This window comes from Mustela nigripes, chromosome X (assembly GCF_022355385.1).
Source record: "Mustela nigripes isolate SB6536 chromosome X, MUSNIG.SB6536, whole genome shotgun sequence".
NCBI lineage: Eukaryota > Metazoa > Chordata > Mammalia > Carnivora > Mustelidae > Mustela > Mustela nigripes.
In genome coordinates this window covers 2,127,943-2,150,049 of record NC_081575.1, presented here as the reverse complement: position 1 = coordinate 2,150,049, position 22,107 = coordinate 2,127,943, and the positions used below count along the sequence as shown (strand labels likewise).

At 49.1% G+C, this 22,107-nt stretch overlaps 2 protein-coding genes across 5 annotated transcripts in view; both read left to right on the top strand.

Moving 5' to 3' along the window:
- The window catches only part of PWWP4 (PWWP domain containing 4), a 154,094-nt gene extending 138,596 nt beyond the window's left edge, over positions 1 to 15,498 (top strand). The window contains exons 3-5 of the mRNA XM_059385922.1: positions 4,863 to 5,093; positions 14,591 to 14,712; positions 15,393 to 15,498. Of these exons, the coding sequence (XP_059241905.1) occupies positions 4,863 to 5,093; positions 14,591 to 14,712; positions 15,393 to 15,498 (459 nt within the window). The remainder of the gene's footprint in view (positions 1 to 4,862; positions 5,094 to 14,590; positions 14,713 to 15,392) is intronic.
- On the top strand, positions 4,966 to 21,607 carry ZNF275 (zinc finger protein 275). Of its 4 annotated transcripts, XM_059384854.1 has the most exons (6): positions 4,966 to 5,093; positions 6,345 to 6,468; positions 14,081 to 14,174; positions 14,569 to 14,712; positions 15,139 to 15,229; positions 15,519 to 21,607. In XM_059384854.1, the coding sequence occupies exon 6, from the start codon at positions 15,548 to 15,550 to the stop codon at positions 16,673 to 16,675; it is 1,128 nt and encodes a 375-aa protein (XP_059240837.1). In that variant the 5' UTR covers positions 4,966 to 5,093; positions 6,345 to 6,468; positions 14,081 to 14,174; positions 14,569 to 14,712; positions 15,139 to 15,229; positions 15,519 to 15,547; the 3' UTR covers positions 16,676 to 21,607. The 4 variants fall into 4 exon arrangements, with proteins under 4 accessions (XP_059240837.1, XP_059240836.1, XP_059240835.1 ...); XM_059384853.1 differs by lacking the exon at positions 6,345 to 6,468 and having other exon boundaries at positions 14,591 to 14,712; XM_059384852.1 differs by lacking the exon at positions 6,345 to 6,468.
- Positions 21,608 to 22,107: the final 500 nt, after the last annotated feature.

The window sequence follows — 22,107 nt, the reverse complement described above, 5'->3', positions numbered from 1 at the left end:
CATCGGGCTCTCTGCTCAGCGGAGAGCCTGATGCGGGACTCGATCCCAGGACTCTGAGATCATGACCTGAGCCGAAGGCAGCGGCTTAACCCACTGAGCCACCCAGGCGCCCCCAATTGTATTTCTATATACTAGCAATAAACAATCAGAAATTTAAAAATTTTAAAACAATGTCACTCAAAATAGCACCAAAATTGGGCAATACGTAGGAATAAATCTGACAGAAGATACAAAAGACCCAAACGCTGAAAACTACAAAATATTGCCGAGAGAAGTTAAAGACCAAAATGAGAGAAGGAGACCTTGTTTAGGAGTCAAAAGACTCAATACTGCTAAGATATCAATTCTTCCCAAACTATTCTACAGAATGTAATCTAATCCCAATCCAAATCCCAGCAGACTTTTTTTTTCCTGCAAACAAATATGATTCAAAAATTTAAATGGGAATGCAAAAAAAAAAAAAAACCCGAGCTAGTTAAAACAACACTGAAAAAACAAAGTTATAGAACTTAAAATACATGCTTTTGAAGATTGTTAGAATATTACACAAACCAAAACTGTAAAGAGGGAAATACAACAACAGAACAGCAAAGAAAGTCTTAAATCCACACATTTACTGATATTTGATAGAGGCATAAAAAATAGTAAAGAAAGATAGCCTTTTCTACAAATGATGCTGGGGGGCTCCTGTGGGGGTTGCTCAGTGGGTTAAGCTTCTGTCTCTGCTCAGGTCATCATCCCAGGGTCCTGGGATCAAGCCCTGCATCAGTTTCCCTGCTAACCGGGGAGCCTGCTTCTTCCTCTTCCTCTACTGTTCCCTCTGCTTTTGTGCTCTCTCCTTCTCTCTCTTTCAAATAAACAAATAAATAAACAAATAAATAAAATCTTTTTAAAAATGATGCTGGAAAGATTGAATATCCACAAGGCACAAAAGTGAACTTGGACTGATGTCTCACACTACATACAGAAATTGAATCAAAATGGATCAGAAACTTAAGTATGTATAAAATGTACAACCATAGGGGCTCCTGGGTGGCTCAGTGGGTTAAGCCGCGCCTTCAGCTCAGGTCATGATCTCAGGGTCCTGGGATCGAGTCCCGCATCGGGCTCTCTGCTCAGCAGGGAGCCTGCTTCCTCCTCTCTCTCTCTGCCTGCCTCTCTGCCTATTTGTGATCTCTCTCTGTCAAATAAATAAATAAAAATCTTAAAAAAAATGTACAACCATAAAACTTCTAAAAGAATACAAGATCTTTGGGGCGCCTAGGTAGCTCAGATGGTTAAGCATTTGCCTTCAGCTCAGGTCATGATCTCCAGGTCGTGGGATCAAGTCCAATGTCGGGCTTCCAGTTCAGCGGGGAGTCTGCTTCTTCCTCTCCCTTTGCCTCTCCCCTTGCTTGTGCGCTCTCTGTTCATCTCTGTCTCTGTATCTCTCTCAGATGAATAAATAAAATCTTTAAGAAAAGAAAACAAGATCTTTGTGACCTTGAGTTAAATAAAGATATCTTAGCTATGCCACTGAAAGCACAACCCTTAGAAGAGCTTCATCAAGATTTAGAATTTCTGTTCTTGAAAAGACACTGTGAAGAGAATGAAGAGACAAGCCACAGATTGGTAGAAAAAGCTTGAAAAGCATATATCTGACAAAAGATTTGTATCCAGAATATACAAAGAACTCTTATAACTCAATAATAAGAAAAACAATCCAATAATAATAAACTGGGCAAAAGGTTTAAGCAGACCTTTCACCAAAGAAATGTATATGATGGCTAATGAGGACATAAAAACATGCCCAACACCATTAGTCAGGGAAATCTAGATTAAAACCAGAATGAGATTACACTAGACATCGATGAGAATGGCTAAAATTAAAAAGACTGAGCATACCGAGTACTGATAAGAATGTGGAACTGGAACTCTCCTACAATACTAGTGGGAATGTAAAATGGTACAACCACTTTGGAAAACAGCGTGGTAATTTTTTAAAAAGTTAAATGTTCCTCTACTGTATCATACCGTCACACCACACTTAGTATTTACCCAAGGAAATATATGTACATATAAAGGATTATACACAAATGTTTATAGGAATTTTATTTGTAGTTACCCTAAACTGGAAACAACCCAAATGTCCATCAACCAATGAATGAATAAACCATCGCAGTATACCCAAAAGAACACTAGTTTTATGATTCCATTTCTATAAAACTCTAGAAAATGCAGACTGCCCTGCAGTGACAGCGAGCAGATCACTGATTACTTCAAGATGGGAGGAACAAGGGAAGAAGAGGAGACAGGAGAGGGCGACTATCAGGGACACAAGGAAACTTTGAGAGTAATGGATATGTTTATTGCTTTGAATGTGGTGATGCCTTCATGGAGATATATATATGTCAAACCTTATTGGATGGTACAGTTTAAACATATCCAGGTATCATATGTCAAATATACCTCAAAAGATCTGTTTTAAAAAAATGCACCTACAAATAAATAATGAAAAATACAAACAACCCTATAAAAGTGGGCAATCAATCTATTTGAACAGACAGTTTACTAAAGAAAATACAGAAATGGCCAGTAAGCACATAAAAACATCATACTCAACATGATTAGTCATCAGGGAGATGATAATTAAAATCACAATGAGTTGCCACTTCACACCCACTTAAATAGCTAAAAATAAAGGCTGACAACCACAAACCTTGAGGAAGATTGGAAAGAAAAGGAACTTTCATACATTTCTGGTGGGAACAGAAATTGTACAACCACTTTGCAGAATATTCTGGCAGTTTCTTATAAAACAACTACCCCATGACGTGGCAGTTTCCTTTCTAGGTATTTATCTGAGTAAAATGAAAGCATATGTCTACAAAAAATTGTACACAAATGTTCATAGCAGCCTTATTTATAATAGTCCAAAATGGAAACCGCCCAGATCATCAGCTGGTGAATGAACACACCAACTCAAATATATCCAGACAACGGGAGACACTCAGTAATGAAAGGGAAGAAGTGATAACACGCTCGACAACACAGGTGAATCTCAACATCATACTGAGTGCAAGAAGCCAGACACAAAACAGGACATACTGTATGATGCCATTCACAAGAAGTTCTCAAATAGGGAAAAGGTATCTATGGGGAGGAAAGCTGGAACCCTGGTTTGCCTCTGTGTGGGGTTGTGGTGGTGACTGACTGGAAACGGACACAAGGGAAATTTTCTGAGGTCTCGAGTATTCTGTATCATGACAAGAGATCCGAGTATGCGTTTGTAAAAACACACAACATGGGGCACCTGAGATCTGTGTGTTTCACTGCAGCAAATTCTACCTGCAAAGAAACAGTAAATGGGGATGTGTGGGTGACACCGTCGGTGAAGCATCATTCTTTGGCTCAGGTCATGATCCCACGGGCCTGGGATCAAGACCTGCTTCCGGCTCCTTGCTTAGCGGAAAGCCTACTTCTCCCTCTGCCCCTGCTGTCTCGCTTGCTCTCTCTGGCAAATAAATAAAATCTTTTAAAAAAGAAAAACAGTGAGCAGGTATTCATCTCCAGCTAATGCTATGCATGCTGAAGTGTTTGGAGGTGAAGCCTACTGATGTCTGTAGCTCGGTTTGAAATGAATTAATGAAATAAGCGTGACCTCGTAATCAAGCAAGTATGGAATAATGTTAATTGTAGAGTAGTGTTTGGTATCTAGGTACAGATCTTTGAATTCATCTGTATATTGCAAAGTTTTCATAATAAAATCTGAAGGAAAATAAGAAAAAAGTTGTTAATGTGTACTGGATAAAATTGTTACAAGAATATTTAAGAAGTTGGTTATCTTTATCACCAATAAATCATTAAATGCTTATTAATAAAGAATGAAAAAAAAGTGTTAAGCCATGTGTTTCAGACTCAGTTTCAGTGCCCAGCTTCACCCCAGCAGTGTGGCTCTTTTTTCCCTTGGCTTACTACAGTCCAGTATTTTCCTTTTCATCTTCAAATATACCCAATTTATACACTTGCTGTTCCTTTACTGATGCCCTTCCCGTCTTCAACAACATTCACATGGTTGAGTCCTCGTCATTCAAGTCTCACATCCGCGGTAGCCTTACTGAACTCCCGTGTGTATTACTGCGTTCCTTAGGAAACAGGAGTCTTCAAGAAAGCATTAACGGGCTTAGCACACTACTGGGTAACGGCAGGTTCCTAGATTTCTAATGACTGGCACCAAATTCTTCTGGACCTGGCTGCAACGCACCCCTCCCCCCGAAAAATCCTGTTGGTACTTCTTCCTAGTCTGACCTATTTTGAAATTAACTCAAATACATTTCCCCTCTACCCGCATTCTCACACACACTGACACACACTCACAGGAGCTTTTGGACGCCAAATGCGCGCGCCCCATGCGCCCTGGTTTTGCTCATAGCTCTATCCTTACTGCAGGGGCTTGGAATAGCATTTATAATATATTTATATAAATAAATATATATTTATTTATATATTATTATTTATATATTATTTATATATATAATTTATATATATATATATATATTAATAGCAGCTTTGACCCCTCCCGTGAGAGCTGGCTTTGCTCTGCTTTGCTCTCTGTTCCCATCCCCCACCCTCACCCCTGTCCAGAAGGCGCCCGAGGGGGCGCAGTTCTTTCCATTCCTTCCTTCCTTCCTTCCTGGGCTAAGTGGTTCATTCGCTCATTCATTCATTCATCCGTTCGTTTGTTCATTCATTCATTCGTAGGTTCATCCCAATCCGCCCCCCTCCGCTAGGCTTCTGGCCCGCACGCGCAGATCCCCCGCGGTCGCGCCTGACCCCCCCCCCGGCCTCAGCCCCGCCCCCTTCCCGCCCCGCCCCCTCTCCAGGCCAATTGGGGCTGGCTGGCCGGGCGGGGCCGGGGCCAGGGCGGGGCCTTGCTCCCCCACTACCCCCGGCGGCGCCCGCGGCTCCGGAAACGCGCCGCGGGGCTGCTGGGGCTCAGGCGGGCGCTGGCGGCTCCGTGGCGTTTCCTGCCACGCCGGGCCTGCCTGGGCCGCGCCAGCGCCGCTCCACCGCCGCTCCGCCGAGGGCAGCGCATCGGCCGCCGCGGGGCCGGGGTGAGCATGAGGGCCACGGGAGGATGTGCCGAGGGCGCGGGAGGGTGTGCGGGATTGGGCTGACCGTTTGGACCACGGAAGGATGCGCAGGGAGGGCGGCCTGGGAGAGTGCGCGGGGCTAGGGTGAGTGTTCCGCAGAGTGTGCGGTGGCTGGAGGCCAAGCGTTCTGGGGGGGCGTCTCTGGGCCCGCAGGAAGCTGCTCAGCCCGGAGGCCATCCAAAGTGAAGGACGAGTCCCAGATGGCGGGTACGAGGAGGCCCGAAGGCCTTCTTGCGGCGGGCGGGGGGCGGCGGTCAGGGGCGGGAATCGCGGATGTGCAGAGGCCTACGCTGCCTTGGGGGAGACGCTGGGAACTGGTCATTCTGGGAAGGAGAAGACCCCAGCCCCGAGAGCAACGGAGGCTGAGGGAGAAGGGGCGTTGGAAAGGTTAAAGGGCTTTTCCCCCACTCTGGAGGAAGGGCCGAGCCGCAGTCAGAACCGCTGGGTGGATGAGCTGGGGACGCTTCCTGCGCATGGGGTCCCTCCTTTCCTTCTGGATACAGGTTGAGCCTCAGGTTGGTGGGGAAGGAAGGAGGGACAGCCCAGAGCCCAAGAGCTGTGAGGGAGCACAAGGGGGCAGCGCTTGCTGGGTGAAGATGAGCTCAAGGCTCTAGGTTTGAACAGGGCTTTTTCTGTCGCCCTTCTGGGGGCCACCATCTCCTGCTCCTGTGCCTCCCCCTTACACTCCTTTGCTGCCTCTAGTCTATATTTGGGTGATTAATTACATGTCTTTTTCCATGCTACCCCCACAGACACACACTTGCCTGCCGCCCAAAGCCCATGGTCCCTTTCAAACAACCCCCCCCCCAATCCTGGCCCTCTTCCCAGAGGTCCCACCCTGTTCCAACTGACGCCCTCCAGCCAGCGTTGGCCTAGCCTGGCTGCCAGCACCCCCTAGTCTCCTTGGTCAGTGAAATATTTTCTCTTAAACCTCAGACCCGACATTTTTCCCTTACCAAAGGATTTCAGACGAGATTGCCAGAACAGCACCCCCTCTGGGTACTAATGCTGCCTCACCCCATTCCCCATCCTCCCTCCCCCATTGAGCCTTTAAGTAGAAGCAGCTTGCACAGTACCTGGTACAGTCCAGTCCATTCCCCCAAAAATGTCCCTGTATCTGTGTTTAGAACCCTACTGAACAGTGACTTGCAGCCTTCTTTGGGTGAGAGACCCCTTGGAAAAATCACTAGAAAGTGTGAATTCTCTTCCCAGAAGTCTGACAGTCAGCACAGTGGGATCCCACACTGGAAGATCACAGGCCTGAATCCTGTCTGCCGAGGGCTGGTGGTGAAGAAGTCTCCATATTCTAGATGGACCCAGTACTGACAAGGCACAGGTCTGCATTCCAGTCCTCAAAGTGCTGGTTGCAAATGCAGATTCCTTGGCCCCACCCACACCTCCTGCTCTGCCCCTTGAGCTCTTAGCAAACCCCAAGCCAGGATTGTAGCACACTGATCCAGCCTGGATCCTAACCTGCCTGGGCTCCCCAAATGAGCAGCCCCTCATATCTGTAGAGCCCATCCCATATCCAGGACATTGTAACCTAAATGAACCTATACTTATAATTTATGTTGGTTTTTAGTAAGATGCCATGCGCCTTCTTGGAAAAGGAGGAGCATAAACCTTTTCTCAGTTAAGTACAACAAACACTACAAAATTCCCTTCTGGTCTACCTTCTGGCTTTTTATAGAAGGGAAAGAAAACGGAAACCTAAACAGAGAGGGACAGGTGCCCAAGTGAAGTAAGAGAGAAGAACTGGGGAAGATGGAGACAGATGCCTCCCACCCACGCACATGGAAAAAAGACACACACAGACACAAACATCCCAAGAGAAACAGACTTTCCTGGTGAAACACCCTTCCTTGGCCCTTTAGGATTCTGCCACTTTTGGCAGCAGCACAGTTGCAAAATACAGGTTTGGCCCTCTCCCTTTAAGGCCTTGGTGGCCATTTCCTGGTGAGACACGCTGAGAGCACATGAAGGCCAACGTCAGCTCCAGCCCAGAGGCTTGGGTCAGCATCCTGGCCTTGCCTGGCTGGGTTGGATTGGAATTTTTGGCAGTGTGTGTTGTCCCCCCGCCCGTCCTTTGGTCAAGCACACATGACCCAAAGAGACATGTTCCTGGAAGGTGCCCCCAAGTCTGCTTCTGTCCCCCTGAATTATTTCAGTCCCAACAGGTGGGACCTTACCCGCCTGACTTTACAACTCAGAATCGGCCTGAGACACAGTGAGCCATCCTTGCGTGTCTCTTTTGGTAAGTCTGGGAGTTGAAAGACCATGTCTGCTGGCCTTAAAGCTGGCCATGCTGTCAGAAGGCCCCACGGGTGAGGATGCAAGATGGTGGGAAATATCCTTTCCTTTCTGGACACGCTTGTATTTTCATGTATGTCAGCATCGCTGAACCGTCTTTGCCCAGACACAGTGCTCAGTCTAAGCAGCAGGACTCAAAGGAGGACAGTCACCTGGTGAGGAGAACTGGGAATCTAGGTGATCGTTTGCACGGGACAGAAAGCCACAGGCACCCATCTGAATTAGGTGCTGGAGAGTAAGGTCTCTTGTCTGGCCTATAAAGACACGCTCCAGGGCATTTTTGCTCTGGCCCAGAACTGAACTGAACACCATGAGCTACCTATTGTCTTCCAGGGCCTGAGGACATTCTGCTACAGGTCCTTATTTAGATGTTCCAGGGAGTCCAGGTATTTCTGGCATCCCTTAGAAGTTTCTGGAAGCTGCTAGATAGATCTAGTTTGGGTGGTCTTGCTGCTGCTCCCCTGCCCCACTAATGGGGCAGGGGGATCTGCCCACTCAGATGCAGACTTCACTAGCACATTCTGAGGAGGGATTCTGAGCTCCAACGCAACCAAAAGACACTTAATTATTCACTACTTTTTTTTGACATGGGTTGGTTTTTTTGTCTCCATTGAATTCAGCTCTTAATTTCTGTTCTTTCATATCAAAGTGGACTGGTTATTTCAGTTCTCTTAATGTTTCTGATTCTATACAGAAAATTTGATTTAAGTAAGTAGATTAAAATTTACGTTGCCATCTAAAGCACATGGGCAGGATTATTTCTGCACTCCCCTGAGCTCTCATGTTGTAGAATGCATGATTTTTCGGGTTGTCAGGCAGGGGGTCCGCATCCAGAGGGTCTCCCAGTATTCATCGAACAGCCACGGTGTCCGTGGCACTTCACTCGGTCTGGGGTGGGGTCTGTGGTCCACCGTTGGCAGGGGGCCTCGCTCTCCGGGAGTGGATAGGCCTTAGACTACACTTCAGAGCCTAACGGAAAGAAGGAGCCTAATGTCATTCTATTAAAAGGCAGAGATTTGTTTTCCCATACTCTTTCTCCTGACTGCCGTTTCCCAGGTGGGTGTAGGTGCGCGCCTTATGAGATTTGGGTGAATGAAAGCGCCTTCCAGTCAAGGTCTGCAGCATCCTCTGTACCCATCAGGTGCATTCCTGTGGTTTTCATATTCTTCCTGGAATTGCTTTGACCTTGACCCTGCAGCTCCACTTTCGGAAGGCAGTAGACATCTGTACTTGTCATTTTTGTCACAGCATCCAGCATCTTTTCCAGGTTCGTTCCACCATTTCAAAGTACAGCAGACCTATAGCATGGCTTCTGAGCAATCACATGATCTTCAGGATTGGTGATAATTTTACTGTTAACTGCAGTGAGGGTTAACATGTATTTCATCATACAGAATTTAGCTACTTTGGTGAAAGTGGGGCTCCATCTGTTTTTGTGAACACTTCCTTGATGACCACTGTATGTCCGTGCGCACTAGGAGTACATGTGCTGACCTGAAGTTCTTGCAGGTTACGTCTCCTGGGCAAGCCTGCTATGGGAAGGGCCATTCCTGTTGCTACACGGGAAAGCATAATTAATAATTCACATGGGGGTTCTGGCTGCAGGATTTCAACAGTTAATCATTCCAATTAGGCGAAAACACTTTGATAGGCTCTGCTCAATTAAATAGAACACTTAAGGAGCACATGCTCAATTAAACATGGGTGGCTTGGAAGAACTTTGTGCGAGTGAGAGAGAGAGAGAGTGATGTGTGTGACTATTGCCAAGCAAGGGTCTGTGGTGGCATATCGATAGGATGATTTAAAGCCAGTCGCCTGAGTCCATATAAACCATCAGGCTCTGAGGACATTCAATAAGAGCCTGTTGCCTTTCTTTGGTGTGGCTCGAAAAGTCTTAAATCTTGGAAGCTGGACCTTAGGCTAGTTACTTAACCTCTTGAGTCCATAACTTACTTCTGTGTGCAATGGAGGCCGTGAGAATTATTGGTCTCGGTGATTAAATTATGAGAAGGGAGAAGCACAGAACCAAACACGTAGAAGGTGCTCTGTAACTAGAGGTTCGCTCCCATTAACACTCCCCTCCCCCCACGGCTTATCCCATGTCCACTTGATGCCAGGAGCTCCTGCAGATGCTGAGGATTCGGGGCCAGGAAAGAGAAGGTCTGTATCCTGTGGGAGGTGACCTTTCTCCTGGGGAGTCAGGTAAAAACAAACAGTTTCATTTGAGGATGATTGTTAGGTAGTGAGAAGTATTATGAGTAAACGGTGATTGGGCTCAAGAGCAAAGACACTTTGAGGAGATGACACTTGATTGAGGTCTGAATTCTTAGAAGGAACTACCTGTGGCACATTCAGAGCACTGAGGGGGCATCACCTTGGCATAGTTGGGACAGAATGAATGCCAGGGTGTCTGGAAAGAATGACTGAGATGTGGGGTGCAGAATTTGGGCCAAGTGGGCCGCGCTGGTGTCTTTGTAAGGGGCTAAGGCCTCGGGTCTCTGGCTTGAGGACAGTGAGACAAGGTTGTAATGGGCCATGTTTTTCAGAAGGTAAGTGTGAGATGTTCTGCCAGTTCCACATGGCAGCAAAACCTCCACATCAGTGGAAGTGAGTTTTTGTAATGAATTGTGTAAGGATTCATGTGTAAGGACCAGTTTGTTTTGTATCAGAAGCCAAAGTCAAACCAGACCTCAGATGTACACCAGGAAGATTCCCAAGTGCTCAGAGGGGCCCTACCCAGCTGACAGTGGGCCACAGAGGGCATAGCTGCTGGGCACCGGGGGTGTCACTCACACCAGGGAAGTACCTGTGCTGGGCAGTGGGCTAAAGACAGGGCTGGGGCTTCTGTGGATGTTGAGACTTAAAGGAGGCCCTTCTGCTCACACCCGTGATGGCACCAAGAGCCTGCGGAGAGGAGCCCAGGAAGTCCCAACCCCATGGTCCTTCCTATCTCTGAGCTTTCTGGGACCACTCACACATTCCCATAAGGCTGTCTTATCTAAAGTCTACCCAAATCTTTTTAAATTATTACTCTTTTCTGATTACCAAAGAAATGCAGCTCGGTTACTAAAAATTCACATGGTACTAGAACAGAAAGCAGAAGACCTTTCTAAATCCAGACTCTACCTCAGTGTGGCACACATTACGGTAGAGGTGTGCTTAGTTCAGCAACAAGTCACTCCGTTTACTCCTTTTTTCCCCTGAATTGCAAATATGTAGTTGGCTGTTCTCCCTCCGTCCCTACTCTCTTTGGATTTTTTAGTGAACAGTTACTGTCTGTCTCCATCTTCTTTAAAGGATTTGCATTTTTGTAATCGGTGTGTCATCTATTTTAGCCACCTGTTGATTTTTTTTTTTCATTTTTATTTCTTTTTCTTTTCTTTTCTTTTTTTCTTGTTTTCTACCACTTGTGATTTTATGTTTAAGCTCTTCCATTTTCTTCCTGCTCTGAGTTCTAGGACTCTTTAGTAAGGTCTCCAGCCCTCTGAGCCACATTCATCATTCACCCTCTCCTTCTCTTATTTTTGACAGTGGGATTGTTTCGTCCTATAGTATATTGTTTTCCATGCTTTTACTTTTCACCTATGTCTTTACATTCAAAGTTTTTATATTTAAAGCTTCTTACAGATGGCATAGAGCTGAGTATTGTTTTTTTAATGTAGTTTAGTAATCCCTGCTTTTCAGCTGAAGTGTTTACTCCATTTACATCTAACTTAGTTATCCATGTAGTTGGACTTAAGTTCGCCATTTTGCTATTTGTTTCTGTTTATCCTCTCTGTTCTTTTTCCTTTGTTGCTTTACTCTTTTGGATTATTTTTTAGAATTATATTTTATCTCCACTCCTGGCTTATTAGCATGTATCAGAGTCTCGGAGGGCTTCCTAAAACACTAAATCATACATTTTACTTATATGTATGGTATAAATCCCACAGTACCTTATTATTTTTGCTTTAAATGGTCAGTTATTTTTTACAAGATTTAAAAATAAAGGGGGTAAAAGTGTTTTTACATTTCTGATGTTCTTCATTCCTTTGTGTTGATCCAAGTTTCCATCTGGTATCATTTTCCTTCACCTGAAGAACTTTCTTTAATGTGTCTCATAGTACAGGTCTGCTGGTGACCAATTCTTTTTGTCTGAAAAAAGTTTTTATATTGCCCTCATTTTTGAAGGGTATTTCCCCTGAATATAGAATTGTAGGTGGACGGGGTTTTTTCCCTTTAGCACTTTAAAAATGTCATTTAGTTGTTTGGAGCTTGCACATTTTCTGATAAGAAGTCCACAGTCACTCTTATCGTTGAGCTTCTCTATAGAACATGACCCCCCACACACACACCCTGCTGCTGTAGGATTTTCTCTTTATCACTAGTGTTCAGCAATTTTATTTTGACGTGTTTTGGTGTGCACATGTGGCTTTTTGGTTTTGTTGTTGGTTTGTTTAGTCTTGATAGGGGTTGGCTGGGCTTCTTGGAGCTAGTTTTCATCAAATTAGGGTATTGTTGCATTTGTATTGTATTGTTGTATTAGTTGTATTTCTTCAACTACATTTTTATCCTCTCCCCTTTTCCTCTTCTTTTCAGATTCCAGTTTCATATGTGTTAGGTGATTTTCTGTTATATCCAGGTCACTGACGCTGTTTTTTAAATATCTTTTTTCTTTTCATTTTGATCTTCATTTGGGGTAGTTTCTGTTGCTGTATCCTCGAGTTTTTTAATCTTTTTGGGGGGACAGAGGTCAGTGTCTAATCTGCTGCTAATCACAGCGAATGAAATTTTCATTTTAACTGTTACAGTTTTCACCTCCAGAAGCCCCATTTGTATCTTGTTTATATCGTTCATTTTTTTCCATTGTGTTTCTGTTCTTCTCTCAGTCTTGTACAGAGTTAAACTAGCTGTTGTCCTTGTCTGTAAGTTCTGCCAGTCATCACTTTTGAGTTATGTCCGTTGACCTGATTTTCCTGCTTCTTGGCATTCCAGATGATATTGCTGAGCGGCTAGAGTCTGTTACTTCACTTTGAAGAGGGTTGGACTTCCTTTGAGGGCGTAGTTATTTGTGGAACAGCTTCATCACATCAAGGCCTTAAGCTTTTCTAGAGCACGTTCAGGGTAGCTGTGGCTCCAGGAGACGGTCAGTGCTACTACTGAGGCACAGCCCCTCTGATTCTCTACTGAATGGTCCCAGGCATCACTGAGGACTCTACTCTGACTGGTTGGGAATTGTTCAGCTTAAAGCCTCCGGGCCCTTCCTTTCCTAGTCTTTGGGAGTTTTATTATGGACCATGGCTTGGGAGTTAGGAAAGACCCAAGGGGAGCACTGTGCTGATTTTTTGGAGCTCCTTTTTTCTGCCTCGCTCCCTCCTTTCTGGCACTCTTCTCTGCAACTTCTAGCTGCATCAGCTATCATGAATGCTAGTCTGTGTCTTGATGAAGCCACCAAGCTCTATCGGAGGCCCCCTTCCCTGCACGCTCAGTCTGGACATGGCCTCCAGGCAGGGCCAGGGCAATGAGACGGCTCATCGCGGTTGTTTCTCTTCTCTCGGGATGATGATCCTGCACTTCCTGCTGCCCAGTATCTGAAAACTTGTTTCAAATTGCTTCTGTCCAGTTTGATACTTGTTTACAGCAGGACATTGTTCTTTGTTCCAATATCCTGGCCAGAAGTAGAAGTGTCCGTCCGTCCCTCTCAATATAATACCCGATTTTACATAAAAGTGTTTCTGGAATGTCTGGGCCTTCTACTCCTTGAGCTAGTGTAAAAAAATGCCTCCTTCTCATTTACTTGTGAATTGAGTAGAATTGACCGGACATCAGAACAGAAGCTGTGTTCCTGTTTGTATTGGCTGAAGTAGGAGGCCTCTGATACACACACGTTTGTGGTAATATAATCACAACATTTTGCATATTTTGCAATCTGGAAGAAAAAAAAGGTAAATCTGAACATATCATTCAGATCTTTTGTTTAGCAACGTGGTGTTTGAAGATCTTTTCTTTGAGGCTTCTTTTTCTAGTTGTTTTGTTCACCTTTCCGTTTGGTCGGACATTTCTCAGAAACCTTCTTGTCTGTGTCTGCCTCACGGGCACTGACTTCATCGTTTGCGTTGTGTGGGGTAAGGCTTTTAAAAGGCCTTGCTTCGGGCCAGTGAAACCAGGATCCCACTCTTCCGCTGCCTCTCTTCGCTCCAGTGGCCCAGTCTTTCTTGTTGCCCTTCCAAAGTGGGGAAGATCTCATCTATCTTCTCACTTAGGTCTTCTTCTGATGTTGCTTTGGGGACACTTCCTTCTGATGCAGTGTGAGCACTGACCTCTCTGAGGCTGGCTGCGAGGAGGCCTGTGGCCGGCCTGTCCCAGAGAGCCCGTCACGCGACCGACCGTTGGCTCTCCATGTGTGTCTGTCTTCTCCGGGCTGTTCCTGGGCTAACATTCATTTGTCTTGTCCGGGCTCCATCTAGCCTGCCTGTATTAACTCTTTGCCGTCTGTGTCCCCCAGTGTTCGCAGTTGTGTGCTCTGGCTTGTCACTCAGCTCCTGTGCAAGAGAAGACTGAATGAGATATAAAACCAGGGGAAAGGAAATCACCAGTCTTGTCCTGGGGGACCCAAAAGCAGGGCCGCTGTCACTCATGGCTCTTCTCACTTTTCTTAGCTTTGCCTGCCCCCTCCCCGGGCCTTGCCCTCCCCCAGGATGGAGCCCAGGAAACCAGGTTCTGGCAGGCCTTCCTGAGACGCTTGAGGCCCAGGTGAGCTGTGCTTCCCTCTGCCTGCCTTAGGAATCTGTCACTGCTCCCTGGTTTTGGCTGTGGCCTCTACCTCTTTTCCCAGCATGACACACTACAGGACCTGAACTCCACCTTCTGCCTTTCCTCCCTTTGCTTTCTGCCTGAGTCTACCCAGAAACGGATGCCTGCTGGGGTTGTAATTCCCATTATGCTGGTGGGGGAGCCACATTTCAGTCCAGGAAAGTGATTGAACCCAAGTCCCTTGGGAAGACAGTGGGAGGCCCGGGCCATGGCCCAGGTTTCTGATGCTTGGTCAGATTCTCTTTCCAGGACTTCCCAAGGCTTGTGTTAGATTTCTGTGCTAGTGATGCACACCCACTCCAGACCCTCACCTCTTATCCCATGCTGTTACTAGCACTGCTCCCACCTCATTCTAGAATGGACAGAAGGACTACTTATCCCGGGAGTTCTTTCAGGATTCAGTGACATTTGACGACGTGGCCCAGGCCGGACGCCGAGCAGAGGACGCTGGCACATTAGAGGAACACGACCTCTGGGGGTAAGATGTCCCAGCCCTTGCGCCAGCTTCCCCACAGCCGCGTGCGCCTCTGCTGTCTCAGGGGCTGCACATGTGAGGTGGGAGGGTTGCTAAGACAGGAGTCCGCTGCGGGTCAGGCTTGGGAGTTGTAGCACAGGACCAGGTTCCCACCAAGGAGTGTGAATCGGGAGAACGGGAGGATCTGCTCTTTGGGATGGCCAGCTGGCGCTCCATCCGATGGGCCCAGGGTCTGCCTCTGCGTTGCCTGGAGGGAGCCAGTCCTCGGGGAAGGCATCGGGAATGGATGCGTGGCTTGCCGGAGGGCACAACCAAGCTCTACTTTGTGGCTCGAAAGGGTTTCATCTTTGAAGGCCCTGCCGCACTCTGGCTGTGTTCTGATGGCATCTCCGGCCGCCAGCCAAACCGTTTTTCCTTTTCCACGCGCAGGAGTTCCTGTTCTGAATCCTACCTGGTGTCCGGCCCCTGACGCTGATATCGGCCCCATCCCTTAGTGCCAACTGAGCAAAGTAGTGTTCTGGTGAGTGAGAAAGAAACCTGAAAAGTGAAAAATTTGGCGGTGGAGGGGGGGGACCCGGCTGAGCCTCTGGGGAGGGGGTGTGGCTGCTTCTCCAGCACGAAGGGGAGATGTCCTCGGTCACTTCGTTGCAGCGGTGAGGCCTTGCTGCCCCTGTCATCCGCAGTCCCGGCTTCTGGTTGGACGCGCGCAGCCGTCGTGCCGCAGCCGGCCCGGGCCCTGCGGTCAGCAGCCGCCTCCACAGGAACGGGCCGGCCGATAAAGGAGAGTAACCTCCTCCTTCTCCTCTCAGGAGGCGTCTGGGCCCGTGAGCGGTGGGCGATGGGTGAAGAAGCGCAGCCGCAGGAGATGGCCTCGAGCAGCTCCCCGCAGGCCGGCGAGCCCAGCCCCGAGGTCAAGCAGAACAGGGACGCGGGGGGTCAGGGGGGCAGCCCTCAGGACCTGCCTATGGAGCATCACTTCTCCTGTAAGGAGTGTGGGGATGCCTTTCGGCTCAAGGTCCTCCTGGTGCAGCACCAGAGGATCCACAGCGAGGAGAAGGGCTGGGAGTGCGGCGATTGCGGGCGGGTCTTCCGGGGGGTCTCCGAGTTTAACGAGCACCGCAAGAGCCACGTGGCTGCCGAGCCACAGCCGGGCCCCAGCCGCGCCTTGGAAGAGGCCGCCGAGCACCGGGAGCCGGCGGAGAGGGAGGCGAAGCCCTTCGAGTGCGAGGAATGTGGGAAGAGGTTCAAGAAGAACGCGGGCCTCAGCCAGCACCTGCGCGTGCACAGCCGCGAGAAGCCGTTCGCCTGCGCGGAGTGCGGCCGCTCGTTCAAGGTGAGCACGCACCTGTTCCGCCACCAGAAGCTGCACACGGCCGAGAAGCCGTTCGCCTGCAAGGCGTGCGGCCGCGACTTCCTGGATCGCCAGGAGCTGCTCAAGCACCAGCGCGCGCACACGGGCCACCTGCCCTTCGACTGCGACGACTGCGGCAAGTCGTTCCGCGGCGTCAACGGCCTGGCGGAGCACCAGCGCATCCACAGCGGCGCCAAGCCGTACGGCTGCCCGCACTGCGGCAAGCTCTTCCGGAGGAGCTCGGAGCTCACCAAGCACCGGAGAATCCACACCGGTGAGAAGCCATACGAGTGCGGCCAGTGCGGCAAGGCCTTCCGCCAGAGCTCCAGCCTGCTGGAGCACCAGCGCATCCACACGGGCGAGCGGCCGTACGGCTGCGGCGACTGCGGCAAGGCCTTCCGCGGCCCGTCCGACCTCATCAAGCACCGGCGCATCCACAGCGGACTCAAGCCGTACGAGTGCGACAAGTGCGGCAAGGCCTTCCGCCGGAGCTCGGGCCTGAGTCGCCACCGCAGGACCCACAGCGGAGCGCGGCGCTGCGAGTGTGGCGAGTGTGGCCGCGTGTTCAAGAGGCGGTCGGCGCTGCAGAAGCACCAGCCGAGCCACCGCGACTAGAGGGGCGCCCCCCCACCCCACCCCCAGCCCCGAGCCCCCCCCTCGGCGGGCGGGGGCGGCGGCAGCGGTGGCGGCCCGTGGGGCCCAGTCCCCAGGACGGGGAGGGCGGAGTCAAAGGAGATGAACACTTTTGTAGCGCTTATCTATTTTCTCGTCAGAAAGGTCGGATCCAATTTATACTGTCACCAGCAATTTCTAAGTGTACACGTTTCCCATCTTGCCTATCGAGAGTAGCTTCTGGGACATTCTAATTTATTTGGACTAGTATGACTGGCATCAAGTACCTTCAAGGAATCCACGGGCCTCGGAACTGAGAAGGAGAGAAGAGCGACGTGCAGGTTTCGCCCGAGGGGGACTTGTAGGTCCCCTACGCCGGGCTGCTCCGCCTTGCCCCCAGAGCAAGGCACAGAGCTAGTCCTCGACGGCCTCAACATAACATGACCCCCGCTTTCCTGAAGACAAGACAGCGCCCCAGAGATGTTTGGCCTACTTGAATTTATAAATTTTTAGGGATGTAGATAGAACACTCAGATGTCTTATAATATTTAATTTATTAATTCAGCTATACATACATACTGTAAATCACATACTACATAGAATAATATATTAATTTAGAGAATGCTCCTTTTTTCCCTCACACCACTACGCAAGATCATTTTATTCTAAATCCTCAGATGCATCTCTGACCTCACCATCTTCACCAACCTCGCCGCCCCTTTCCAGTCATCCAACAGTTCGGAAGCATCTCCCACGGCTTCCGTGCATCTGAGCTGTACACCATGCAGCACTGTGACAATCCCTGCACGAGGCTCTCACTAGAAACCGCCTCCCAAGCCATAAATACATGTTCTCATTCAATTACGACATTTGTGGACGTTTTGTTCTGCTTCTTTTTTTTTTCCCTCGATTTGTCCTATAGCTCTACAGCATCACCACTTAACGGGTTCAGCTTTTTCAAATGACTTTTAAAAGACTTCTTGGAAGCATCTAGAACTTGTCATTGCGAGGTCATTCTCCCAGGAACAAGTACTGAATCTGGGTCCCATTGCTTTTGCGTCCATTTTTCTTCAACCACGTCATTCTGGTGACTTCCCCATGCATCTAAAACTAGCATCAGCTGGGATCCGTTTCGGGTTAATAGGTCTTGTCCTCCAGCAGCACTATTCTGTTCAAGCTCAAGTAGCGAAGAGAGCACGCCCATAACAGGGACGTCTCAAGGACTCAAGTATAAGATGATGCCTCTTTCAGGAGTGATAGCCTCTCTCCCCATGCAGCCAGCCCTCCGTTCTGGGCTCTGTAAAACAGGGGTGATCACAGGACTACCTCCTAAGGTTATCATGAGAACCGTGACGCCACACGCCTGGTCCGAAGGTGCACACTCAGTGAAGGTCATCTGCTGACATCGCCATAATTACCGCTGGCATTCTATGGCTCATTAGTACCAGAACTGGGGATGGACCCAGGCCTCCTGACTCCTAGTCGCATTTTCTTTCTCTTGTGTGGTGACTTAAATCGTGTTCCTGTTTTCTTGCATGCAGATTGTACGTTCATCTCCTTTGACCAGTTATCAAGTTACCTTTGGATATATTGACTTTATACAGCTGTTCGTTCTAGAGCGATTGTGAGGATCTCTTTTCCATTTTGATTGCTTTGCTCTTGGTAGCAGTTTTATTACACTTTGGTCCTGCGAGTTTTAGGTTTTACGAACCTGAGCACTCACCGTCGTGCGTTAGGCCGTAACTTCCATTGCTTCAGTACTTTGATATGATGATGTTTTCTTCTGGAATTCTGATTACAAATGAAAAGTTGAAAGCCCTGCCCCACCAGAAGGTGGATGCGCCAGGTGGGCAGGCTGGATGGGAAGGGGCCAGAGAAGCAGGCTCTCTCCTCATCCAAGATGCACACTCTGTGCGTCTCTGTGAGTGGGACTTGACTATCCAGCCTGGCCACACAGACACGCAAGAGAAACTTCCATCTCGGATTGGCCAGAACATTCTGACTGTTCCTCAGTATAGCCCGGCCTGTCAGCAGCAGGCCTGGGCCTCAACTAGATCAATGGGCTAGTCCAGAGGGGGTGTGGCTGCAGCTGGCTGTCCGTCAAGCTCCTGGGAGCTTTGGCCATGCCTGGCATGGATTCACTGCCTGAGCAGCAGAGCCACACAAGACACATCTCCTCAATCATGAGAAGACTCCCTTGACTGATGCTGTCACGTGGATTGCGTCCTCCTCCCAAGGAGTGACTCTGCAACTAGAAAGAGGTCGGTCTGGTGGCTTTTGCTTTGGGCGACTAGGGGGAAATTCACCCACATGTTCTGATGTTAACCTCCTGCGGCTACAGCTAAGAGGAGCTCAGAGCAGAGGCTCAGAGAAGAGCCATGCATGCCCCTCTGATGCCCTGTGCATCGTGATGACAGAAGCTAGCGCCACTGGCCCGGGCTGTGACTCTCAGCGGCCCTGCCCAGGAAGGGCAATAAAACAAGGGTTCAGAGGGCGACGGTGCCCTTCTGTCGGCCCATGTGGCATAGAAATGGAAGCTGGTCATCCTGGCGCTGGGCTGTTACTTGCAACAGCCTCCCCCAGGAGGAACAGCAGTAAGGGCTGGCCAGAAACCTGTCCTCCAGTGACCTGCAGACCCTGCAGGTAGAAGCCAGCCACACCGGGGCTCAGGCGGGGGGAGCCACTAGCAGGCCCAGAGAGGAGGTCAGTGCTTCCCGATGGGCCCGCCAAGACCGAGCTTCCCAACAAGCACACCTGGAGGGGCTTCTCAGGCCCCCATCCTGGAAAGTGGGGTCCCCTGTGACCCCTGTGACCTTAACCAGAAGGTCGTCTGGAACGGCCCCCAGGCCACAACAGTGGCTCTCTGTGACGTCTCCGTCCTGACCCCCCAGGCACTTGTTACACAGCTGCGCCTCGTGCTCTGTGGCCTCAGCTCTCACAGTTGTGGAACTGTGTCTGAAATCACTGCTTCCTTCTGCATCCATTTGCTCTTTGCAAGCTGTCAGGACATGGTCGACACAACTGTCATCCGGTAAGGAACTTGACATTCACAGGGGGCAAGTCGGGCAACCTCCGCTGGAAGTGCTCGGCCACCTCTTGCTCGTTCGCTAGCCATGCGTCAGCGTCTCTGAAGGATCCAGATACAGTGTTGGTAGCTCAGAGCCCCGCGTTGTCGCCACTGCTCCGTTCCTCCCCCTCCGGGCCGCGACGCCCTGGCATCCCGTCACACCCTCCTGACTTCTTCCATTCTCAGTTCTCGCATTTTCTCTGAAACAGACCCTCTCCTAGAGTTAACACTAAAGACCGCATCTTTTCTGTCACTGTGTTTGCGGATGACGTCCGTGCTCTCTCCAGCACAAGCAGTCTGTGGCTTTAACGTGTGTCCTGTAGTGTCGCCCAGCTCCGTTTTTGCCTCTATTGACTCGGGGGTGGATTTCCTTGGATTCCGTAGGTGTACTGCGCTGTCATATGCAAGATGTGATCAAGCTTCCTATAGTGTGTGCTCGTCTATGCATTTGTGTATCTACCTCATTTCGTTTTTTCTTTCTAATCACACACATCCCTTTTGCAAGGGAAATGAAGAGCAGTTGGGTTACATAGAACGCTGACTCTCATTGGAGATCTAACCTTTTCTTATATTCTGAGAGAAACTTTCCATTGCTTTTATTAAAGTTTTGAATACTTGCTGAAATTTTTAAATGAAAGTTGTTGTTTACCATTTTTGCTGCTTATTAAGATGAACTGTGTTGATTAGTTGTGTCACACCCACTTCTGCATTTCCAGAGCGAGCCCCACACAGTCACAGTGCTGGTATTCCATGGGCCCGGGGCTTCAGCCTTGTCACATGCCCTGGGACCCTCACCCTGCACCCCAGGCCACATTCATTGAACCAGAACCAAACACTTGACTCAGGGCAGCAACCAGTCATCAGAGCTGTCTGGAGGCGACAGGCTGGGCCTTTCAGGTTCTCTGTCTGTGAAGTGCAAACAAGAGAAATGAGAGAGAAGTTTCTAGTTGGTGTTGGAAGAAAGTGGGAGCCACACGGTATTTAGAGGAGTTGACCCCATGGGTGGCATCAGCTTAAAGATCTGTGGGCTCCTGCCAAGCACTCCAGAGCTGCTTCCACTCCAGCACCCCACAGGAGTCTGGCCACATGTACTTGGATTTCTGGCAGCTGCCCCCATCAGTTCGTTTGTGTCTCCACCCTAGGCTCCCTTGACCTGAGCCAGCTTGAGTGGGTCTCTGCTTTCTGTCATCCATCAAGAGTCAGTTGCCTTTTACCACTTGGCTGCTTCCTAAGAATCACGTGGCTGGTTTTCCTCCTGTTCTACCGGCTCGAGTTCCTGGCCCAAGTCCCACCTGACTGTCGTCAACACCCGTTTAAATGTGGTACTGTCTTCTGTTCACTCAGATGGATAAAAATCTATGCCTTTTGGTCTCAGTGAGTTTGACCAATGCCTTTCTGTCCAGGCATCCATACAGGATCCCCTATTTGTCCCATGAAATGAGTTTAAGTCAACTTATGGAGAACCTGTCAGATCGGGGATTTGAGAATTTCTCTATTACTAGTATACTTACATTCTGTACTTCTCATTGTATCAGTTTAGGTGTTTACCTTCAAAACTAAAAATGGTCTCTTTTAACTTGGCCTTCAGTGTTCTTTGCATATCTAAGAATGGGAGCCGCGTCTGCCCCAGTCCACATTTCGGTTGTTCGCGCTCTGCTCTCCCTCCTCCCTGGTCTCCTAACTTGTCTGTTTTATGGCACTTACTGTAATCAGCCTTGCACTAGAGCTTCGCCCTCCCCACCTGCCCCCCTGCCCGTTAGATTGTGAGCTCTTATAAGACAGGGGTGACCCTTCATGTCTATTCCCCTACCAGATCTAGCACAGTGCCTTGCATCGAGTAGATTTCAATAAATATATGTTAAATGGCATTGGTGTTCCTTGACTTATTTTGTCAGAATTTGGGTTAACAGCTCTTCCCTTGCTCCTTTCTCCAGGCTCTGAAGTTCTTGCCCCCTCCTGGTGTTACCTTGTGCCCACCCCAATCCCCTTACCAGATGCCTGGAGGGGACAGGAGGTGCCCTGATGAGAGAGGGCTGGCTTCCCTGGAAATTTGAGCTGCCCCTTGGCAAAAGAGTCCTGTCCTTCAGCCAAGTACCTTCTCCCACCCTGGCTAGGGCTCTCCCCCAAGTCTGAATTCCAGGTGGGAGCAGAACCAGCCTGGATCCTGAGCTCCTCCCCTAGGGACCAGGAAGAGTGACAGAAGTGGCTTCTGGACCTTGAGGATCAGCCAGCCTCTCTGGGCTAGGTGAGGGTGGGAGTGGGGAGGTCAGTCCTCTTGCCAGTGGCTGGCCCTCTTTCTAATGATTGTTTTCTCAAAAAGGCAGGCAGTGAGGACAGGCCTCTGGCTTCCTGACCCTCCCAGATACAA

What these genes read in the sequence shown, in the direction of transcription:
- ZNF275 (XM_059384855.1), top strand. Translation starts at nt 15,548, where the DNA reads ATGGGTGAAGAAGCGCAGCCGCAGGAGATGGCCTCGAGCAGCTCCCCG.